The following is a 9,611-nucleotide window of genomic DNA, read 5'->3' as shown; positions in this document are numbered from 1 at the left end:
AAAAAAAAAAAAAAGAAGAAGAAAACAAAAGGAGATTCTTGAATAATGTTGAAAATGGATCGAAAGCAGTCTGAAAGAGAGATGCTTCATCGATTATTATTCTCCTTTTTAGCTTTAAGGGACCCAATTCAATCGAATGTGCTTGTATTGCACAGATCCATATGCGCAAAAAGAACATCTTATAATTAAAACTAAAACATTTGTAAAATTCGTAAATCCATTGTTGAACAAACGTGACATCATTCATGTGTCACTTGAAGACAGTAGTAATTCAATAAAAGTTTAGGTCAATAATATTTTGGAAACAATAATGTATTGCTTTGAGATTAATTGACATGTTATGTGTAGGTCATAATAAATTTTCCATTTACAACAAAATTCATTTTAGAGCTTTAAAAATATATATATTATATACTTTATGGCAGAGTTTTATATCATCCAACCGAAAAAAAATATGTTGATTAGGACTTGCGTTTTAGGACTTAGGAGGATTAACTCGCTCAAATACTTTTCAAAATTTTAGAACTGATTGACCTCCGTAGTGATATCGTAGTAGGATTACTTGAGGCAATCAAATAATTAAAAAGAGGATTCCTTTCTAGACGGTGTCGTTTTAGCTGTACATCCTTTAATGGGCCTATATGATCAATAACAAAAAACTTTAAAAAGGTTTATTTATCCCATTAGGCATTAGTTTGACGGGCCTATGAACTAGATCGTTATAGATGATGATGCCCAAGTTTTATCCCATTAGTTAACAAAGGTTTTAGAGTCCACAATTCCTCGTTTGTAAAATTGTAAAGGAACACGGTTTTAGCAAACAATTAATAGAGATTTTAAGATTTATATGATAATTATTATTTACTACATGCAATCGATTACACTTCCAAAACATTTACCTACATGCACTCGATTACACTTCCAAAATATAATTATGATAGTAGGCAAAGTCGATTTTGCGACGCAGCAAATTTTCTTTCCCGAGTTTCCCTAAACCCTAGCCGTCGCCGCTTGTTTTAGTTTGCCTCTCCGCCGCCCAAGGCTTTCGCCGGCGGTGTGAGAGGGCTCTGCTCCTTCTTTTGCTTATCGTTCCAGTCGTAGTAGTAGGTGACCCGCTCTCCTCCTCCCCGGCGTACTAAGAAGCAGCCCAACCGTTGCGTCGTGACGGTGTGGCGGACGACAAGATCTTGGCTCGCCTTCCTCTCCGAAGACTGGTGGTGGTTCGAAGCTGCTCCGGGCAACCTTCCTTGCAGCTTAGGGGAGTCGGATTTGAGTTTTGGATCGCGACCTCCGGTCTCCTCTACCCTTCTGCCGGAGATGCTAGTAGATCAGTGGTGTATGGTTGAGTCGGGTTGTTTAGAGTCTACCGGTTATTGGGGAGGCTTCAGGTGTGCCGGTGGCCGAGATTTGCGGACATCCTCAAAGCTGACGCTTTCTTGAGAGCTTCCTCAATTTCTGGTGTCATTCCGGCTAAGAAGCGAGACAATAAGGCATCTGCGATGTGGCCATTCCAATTATGCACCGTGAGGTAATGATATGCTAATTTGTGCTTCAATCCCTTATCTTGAGATGATTGGCATTCTGGTTTTGTGTGATTAGTTTGGAAAAGCTTTAGCTCTTGCTGGTGGTGTTTCGTGTCTCTTGGTCGGGTCAGTCGGATGTATTATCCATTTTAGGTTTAGGACCGGAACATTGAAAGCCGGAGATTCCAAGCTTTTTTGATGATGCGCCTCTGGGTGTTGATGCTATTGGGACAAGTTCTACACGATGATCATGAGGTTCTCATAGCTTGGATTTGCTTTGTCCTCTAGTATTGGATTTGGTTTTCTCTGTGTTAGTATTTATTTTCGTGTCATTAGGTCATTTTAGGTGGTTTAAGAGATGATTTCACTCTGAGTCGTGGTGTGTTATCTATCTCATTGTGATTAAAAAATGCAATGTTTCTCGGTTAGGTAGCGTTGGATCCGCCTAGTGATTCAGAGTTGTACTTGATCAAACATTGCATTTGGTCCAAGTATATAAAGGTGAATGTTATGTACTTTTGCTTTGGTTGTATCATTTTGGTTAATGAAAAATTGATGTTGAGAAAAAAAAAATATATATATATATATATAATTATGATAGTTATATGATAATGAAGTATGTAGTATATGATAATTTCCAAAATATTTTCGTCACTCAGACGTCATAGGTTTTATAGTTTCTAAAATATCATTTAATGTTTAAAAATAAAGTGGTATAGTACATACTCTTTTTTCACAATAGGAACATTGAACCTTGGCATTCATAAAATGATTTTAGGCTTTCATTATGTCAACCTTAGTCACAGCAACAATGCGAATATAGTGGACAGTAAGTAGTAAGTAGGATTATAATTGCAAAATACGAAAACAAATGTTATAATAAGAAAAAGAGAAAAGAAAAAAAAAAACACGATCGGAAAAGACTTAATGGGATAAGAGAAAAAGATATGGTCCAGCCTTATCTCATACCTGGAAATGCCACGTGTCAGACACTACCAGAACATAGCCTCTCTTACCACCACAAACTTTTTTTTCTAATTCTTTTTGATTACTTTCTTTCCCATCATTAACTAAAGAACACAACGAACGATGCTAGCTAGGTATGTTTGGATTTGGATACGCTCACGCTACTATATATGAATAACCCTACAAGAGAATATAAATATGTTCCCTTAATCCACGTGTCGAATACGCATTGGTCACATGCGTGACGAACAGCTAGATCCTGGCAGATGAACTTTTTTAAGAGTCCTGATGGACCAATCCACACGTGCTTTTATTACAGCTGACGTGGGCTTTTTATGTAGGATGTTTCGGAGACGAAGTGGGTCATGTGCCACGTGGTTACACAACCTGGCATTGACAGTTTATGCCTTCTCGGATTACTTGTTGTAACTTGTAAGATATGTATTTTGTTACCTATTTCTGTCGAGCGAGAGAGAGAGAGAGAGAGAGTGGACATAGATAGATACCTAATTCTGTATTAACTAACACCCGATTAGTAACTTTTACCATGATTAAAAAAATCGCAACCAGAGAAATTCGAACACTTGTTTCTTAACTCTATGTTAAATCTTTCAACCGTTGAACTATTATACTATGAAGTTAGTGTTTCAAAATTTTATGTTAATAGTTAAGGAAGATATTAAATACATACGTCAACGAAAGTAATGTAACAAGAAGTTTCGATTGGTAATATGAACAGAACTTGAAAACCCTTCTTTTCCTCAAATGTTTTTGTTTATTAGTATGACTTTCATGTTACGTACATCTGACTTTTTTTTTATCATCCGTTTTGGGTACGTTACGTTAACACAATTTTGAACAAGCAGTAAGTAACTAGATAATAATATTTTCTTTCTTATAAACACGCTTTTTGTAATAAACCAGAGGACACTACGAACCAAGTGTTTTTTTTTTCCTCTCTAAATATTCCTTTTAATATCCGATGTGGCAACAAAGAGAAAGGTGAGAAAATCTTTTAGAACGCCACTAGAAGAGGGAATCGAAAAGAGCGTGAAAAAGATCTCAAAATGCCCACTTCCTTAATAAAACATGTGGCTCTCACATTTTCACAAGTCTCTCTCTCTCTTTCTCTCTATGCTGACTTGTAATTTTCTCTTTCTCTCTATCTATCTTCTTTCTTCTTCTTTTATGCACTATCTATCGTCATTAATACCCAACCCCAAGCCCCTTGTTTTCTCTCCATGCTCCGATCTTTAAAGAAAGAATAAAACGATTTAAACCTTCATATACCTAGCTAGAAGTTTCCATCATAATTTAGTTATGTCTAAAACTAGAGATACGGAGATAAAATTGTTTGGGAGGACAATCACATCTTTCCTGGCTGTGAATCATTGTGATCCGTCGTCGGTGTCCCCTTTTCACGATGTTTCTTCCGATCAAAGCAAGGAGGGTTCTTCTTCTTCTTCGTCGTCTTCTTGTTCTCCAACGATTGGACCAAACAAGGTATGTCATGAGAATCCTTTTTTTTTTCTTCTTTCCCTTATGTTGTGTTGGTTAATCACCTATCATCGAACTTCTTGATAGATTCTATGGTGGGTCAATTTTATTTAAGATTCTGAGGGAGACCCATTTCTGAATTGTTGGAATCTAGTATTTGGTCGATCTCGATCTGAATTTTTTTTTTTTTTTTTGTTCTTTGGGATTTGAGTTGTCGTAATTTTTTTGAGACTTTCTTGTTTATCTCTCTGTTTTATGCTCTTTCTTATGAGTTTAATTTTTGTTTCCATTTTTTCATTTAGTATTATGATAATCCCACTTTTTTAAAAAACTATTGCATAGNTTCTTCTTTTATGCACTATCTATCGTCATTAATACCCAACCCCAAGCCCCTTGTTTTCTCTCCATGCTCCGATCTTTAAAGAAAGAATAAAACGATTTAAACCTTCATATACCTAGCTAGAAGTTTCCATCATAATTTAGTTATGTCTAAAACTAGAGATACGGAGATAAAATTGTTTGGGAGGACAATCACATCTTTCCTGGCTGTGAATCATTGTGATCCGTCGTCGGTGTCCCCTTTTCACGATGTTTCTTCCGATCAAAGCAAGGAGGGTTCTTCTTCTTCTTCGTCGTCTTCTTGTTCTCCAACGATTGGACCAAACAAGGTATGTCATGAGAATCCTTTTTTTTTTCTTCTTTCCCTTATGTTGTGTTGGTTAATCACCTATCATCGAACTTCTTGATAGATTCTATGGTGGGTCAATTTTATTTAAGATTCTGAGGGAGACCCATTTCTGAATTGTTGGAATCTAGTATTTGGTCGATCTCGATCTGAATTTTTTTTTTTTTTTTTTTTTTTGGGATTTGAGTTGTCGTAATTTTTTTGAGACTTTCTTGTTTATCTCTCTGTTTTATGCTCTTTCTTATGAGTTTAATTTTTGTTTCCATTTTTTCATTTAGTATTATGATAATCCCACTTTTTTAAAAAACTATTGCATAGATTCTGATTTTTTAGTTGAATTATGAACACTAGATACCAGATTCAACATCTTTCTCACCTTGTTAGCTATTATTACTAAAAACACTAAATATTGGTTATTGGCTAGACTATTTATATCCGTAAAATGGCTCTTTGCTATTTCTAATCAAAATTCTACAAAACAATTTCAGGTTCTGGCTGATAAAAATGAGAAAGAGAATAACAGATTCAAAGATCCTTACATACTATCCGATCTAAACAAACCGTTAAAAGCAGTATCTGAGATCTCATCATCACCAATAAGCTCTAAGACCAACTGTGATCAACAGAGCGAGATCACGACAACAACAACAAGTACTACGTCAGGAGAGAAATCAACGGCTCTCAAGAAACCGGACAAGCTTCTTCCATGTCCGAGATGCGAAAGCGCAAACACCAAGTTCTGTTACTACAACAACTACAACGTGAATCAGCCACGTTACTTCTGCAGGAACTGTCAGAGATATTGGACAGCTGGTGGATCCATGAGGAGCGTTCCCGTCGGCTCAGGTCGTCGCAAGAACAAAGGATGGCCTTCTTCAAACCATTACTTGCAAGTCACTTCTGAGGATTGTGATAACAATCACTCGGGAACGATCCTTAGTTTCGGTTCTTCGGAATCTTCGGTTACGGAGACTGGTAAGCATCAGTCAGGAGACACCGCGAAGAAAAGTGCTGATCATTCAGTTTCTCAAGAAAACCAAAACTACCAAGGGTTGTTTCTTCCACCGCAAGTAATGTCACCTAATAATACTTCTCCTTGGCCTTACCAATGGAGTCCAACGGGTCCTAATGCTAATTTCTACCCTATCCCTTTCTATTGGGGCTGTACGGTTCCCATATGTCCTACCTCAGAGACTTCACCATGTTTAGGAAAACGGTCAAGGGATCATCAAACTGAGGGAGGAATCAATAATACTACAACAACTTCTACTACAAGAGCAAGATTGGTTTCAGAATCACTTAGAATTAATGGTCAAGCTACTAAGAGCGCAGTGTGGTCTAAGTTACCAACAAAACCGGAGAAAAAAACGCAAGGGTTCAGCTTGTTCAATGGATTTGACACAAAGGGTAACAGCAACAGAAGAAGCTTGGTCGTCCCTCAAACTTCTTACAGTCTACAAGCAAACCCTGCAGCGATGTCTAGAGTTATGAACTTCAGGGAGAGCATGCAACAATAATCTATAGTCATACATTCATGAACTGAGAGAGTTGAGTTTAGCTAATTGTTACCTTGTGGAAGAAGGGAACGCTGTGTAGATATTTTGTTGTTTCGTACTAAGAGTAGATATAGTATATTTATACTTGTATCACAAAGAGAAATATTTTTGGACTTGTAGATATTTCTCTCCATTGTGTTATGAAGTTGCAACATATATAAACCTTTTAGATTAATATCTACGTGATCTATCTGAAATCGCAATTACGTTTTTGCCCATGATCCCAAGAGATAAATACTCTCAACTCCAAATTGTGGTAAGTGCATGTCAGAAGAGCATGATGTTTCAGCTTGTACGTTTTTGGTATTAAGTGTAAATGGGTCAAACTTATTTAAGATAAGTGATGAGAAAATTGGAATATGAAAACCAAAGAAAGAAAGCAGAGCATCTTTCACTTTCATTTTCGGATTAAAGAAAAGAATCCAACCACTGGCACTGAAAAAAGCTAAAAAGAAGAGCATAAAAGTCTCTTTTTCTGGCTTGAAATAAATATTCCTTCTTTTGCAATGTCCTTTTCCTTTCTGTTTGCATCTTCACTAATCGTTTATACTACTACTCATTTTGGTTATTTTTACTTATTATATTGCTTTTTTTAATAAATATTATGGATGCCTTATTCTCTTTATATCTTAAAACTTATCAACAATTAAAATGGTTCAATTGTCTAATCATTTCATAGAAGTTGTTCTTGATTTGGTTAAATGCATCATGCATGTCACATATTTAAGGGGCAACCCAAATTCATTTAATACATGAATTGAGCTCATATATGGTTTCCCAAACCAAAAAACTAAAATAATTATTGGATTTTGTATTTTAGTTCTACAAGAGAAGTACATATTTATTAGGTGAAGATTAAGGCGCATACTTTTAGATTGTTTTCACTTGGCTGAACAATAAGGCCCAAAAAAACTTAGAAACCATTCACGTTTGAAGAATTATAAGCACGATGACTGCGCATGCTCTTTCCCCAAACCGGAAGTCTGTTCTAAGTGGTTGGTGAGTCCTCTTTCTTTAACAATAATGGCAACCGACGGGACACAAAAGTTTTGAGGTGCTTGATATATCATGGTTTTTAGGTGTTTTTAGCCATGATATAAATCTTATTTATAGAGTTTTTTTTTGTATTTTTAGAGTCTTTTGAGTCTTTATAGGATTTAGCATGGATATGAGCATAATGAAGCTAAATAAGAGGATTTCGAGCACATTCAAGCATTGAGGTTAAGCTGTGAAGTTGGAAGACAAGTTCAGACATAAGCATCGTTCGATGCAAGTGATGGTGTTGATTGATGCATCATCTAACAGAAGAATCAGAAGTTTTCTCACAAGTTTTAAAGATTTACAGAATCGCCCCAAAGTTTTCCATATTTGCATCATTAGTCCCTGGACGTGTTTTAGAAATATTTATAAGATTTTTATGGTCATTGTTTAGACCTAAGCTTTATTTTCCTGCAACTTTTGAGAGAAAAAACGCTGAGAGATTTAGAGAGTCTTTGGAGAGAAGAATCGAGACTCCTTCCAGAGAAGATTCAGAACTCCTTTTCTACTTCTTTTAATCTTTTAATGCAATTTATTCAGAATATGATTTGTGTTTCATTGATCATGTCTGAGTAGATCTCTTGTTAGGTTTAGGGTTTTCAAAGGAATTCATGAATTGTTAGGTTATCAGATTGTTAGGTTAATATCTATAGAATTCTTCATCTAGATTGGTTTATTGTATATTCTAGAGTAGCGAGAGCAACCTAGAATCTGATCTTAGGTTAATTGATAGACATGAGAGTGTTATTAATTTCCTGAAATAATCTTAGATGAGCAAAATACCTATTTACAAAGAGATTTGATTTAGGGATTTTGTGAACTTATCAAACCTGAATTTAATGCTAGTTTAATCATTAGGATTTGCAAAGAGATTTGGAATTCTAGTTTTTAGACTTAGATAATTTTCGCAGCGAGAGCTGGTTAATTTTATCATTGTGATTTGAGTTCTAGAATTGTTCTTAATAAATCCTAACAATTATTTTATCTGATTTTTATGAATTTCCTGAGAATTTCCCTGAACCTATCTTCTCTTTTATTGAATTAACTCTTCTTTTTATTGCTTTTCCTGCTCTTTTGATTTTAATACAATTTATTTCTGTTTAGCTTAATTAAAAGATTAATAAATCTATTGTGTGATCTAGAGTCCTTGTGGATACGATCCCTAAATACTATAGTGATCTCTTAATTTGAGAGAGTAGCTCTAGGGTAAATTTGAGCATATCAAATTTTGGCGCCGTTGCCGGGGACTCTTTTGATTCACCATTAGATTAAAGTCTTTGATTTTGTCTAAATTTTTCTTTTCTTATTTTACTCACACGCTTTTGTTTCTTTTATCTTGTGTGTTTCAAGTACATGCCTAAGCCTAGCACCAAGAAAAATCCTATTGGTCCAGTTGTTAAGCTTACAAACCAAGAGTTAGGACAACTAGAGCGTGAAAGCACAAAAGCAGCCAAGTCAGTGAAGATGGTCAAAACAATCATATTGACACCTGATGAGACTGGAGTTTTAAGGGATCAAGAGGGTCATGTGTACAACGAGCAAGGCCAGAAACTTGATGCTGAAGGACGAGTTATTCAGGAAGAACTCTTCGTGGTCGATGAGAATGTACGTTGCGTCGAGCGACGCAATGACGACATCGATCGACACAACCAAGAAGGCATCGAATGATGCAACATTGGCGTTGATCGACACAATGCCTGAGCCGTGGAAGGTCACAATCAGGCTAGACGGGACAAAAATGGAGAGCTTGTTAAGACTATTGCGGACTTCAACAGACCAGACTTATTATATGGGAACCGCTCCGCAATTGTCCCTCCTCCATTCCCCAGGAATGATTTTGAGTTGAAGCCTGTCTACTTTGCTCTTGCTGGACAAAGGCCATTCTAGAACTTGCCCCATGAGAAGCCTCTAGACCACATTGAGCATTTTGAGGATATAGTCACAAGCATCAAGACGAATGGAGTCACAGAGGACTATCTCTACTGCAAGCTCTTCCCCTATTCTCTTGCTGGGGAAGCTTCTCATTGGCTAAGGCAACTCAAACCAGGATCTCTGAAGACCTGGAATGATATCAAGGTGGCATTCTTGAACTACTTCTATGATGATGCAATGTCTGATGAGCTGAGGATTAAGCTCTCCACCTTTAGACAAGGATCTGCTGAATCTTACAAAGCTGCTTGGGTGAGGTTCAAAGCATACCAGAGAGACTGTCCGCATCATGGGTTCTCAGAGGTGCAACTGATTAGTATCTTCTTCAGTGGTATTGATTGGAGGTATCAGATGGCTTTGGATGCTGCTAGTTATGGGAACTTCAAGACAAGGTACCCAGATGAAGCTGAACAGTTG

General features: G+C 36.6%; 1 protein-coding gene across 1 annotated transcript; it reads left to right on the top strand.

The window, feature by feature from the left end:
• Positions 4,339-6,402, top strand: LOC104701592 (cyclic dof factor 5-like). The gene is made up of 2 exons (XM_010417306.2): positions 4,339-4,654; positions 5,160-6,402. The coding sequence occupies exons 1-2, from the start codon at positions 4,472-4,474 to the stop codon at positions 6,186-6,188; spliced, it is 1,212 nt and encodes a 403-aa protein (XP_010415608.1). The 5' UTR covers positions 4,339-4,471; the 3' UTR covers positions 6,189-6,402.

The sequence above is a fragment of the Camelina sativa genome, chromosome 7 (assembly GCF_000633955.1).
Source record: "Camelina sativa cultivar DH55 chromosome 7, Cs, whole genome shotgun sequence".
Classification (NCBI taxonomy): Eukaryota; Viridiplantae; Streptophyta; class Magnoliopsida; order Brassicales; family Brassicaceae; genus Camelina; species Camelina sativa.
This window is presented reverse-complemented; position numbering and strand designations above follow the sequence as displayed.

Coding starts and splice junctions, on each gene's coding strand:
- LOC104701592 (XM_010417306.2), top strand. CDS start 4,472: ATGTCTAAAACTAGAGATACGGAGATAAAATTGTTTGGGAGGACAATC. Junction 4,655..5,159: donor CAACGATTGGACCAAACAAG/GTATGTCATGAG, acceptor AAACAATTTCAG/GTTCTGGCTGATAAAAATGA.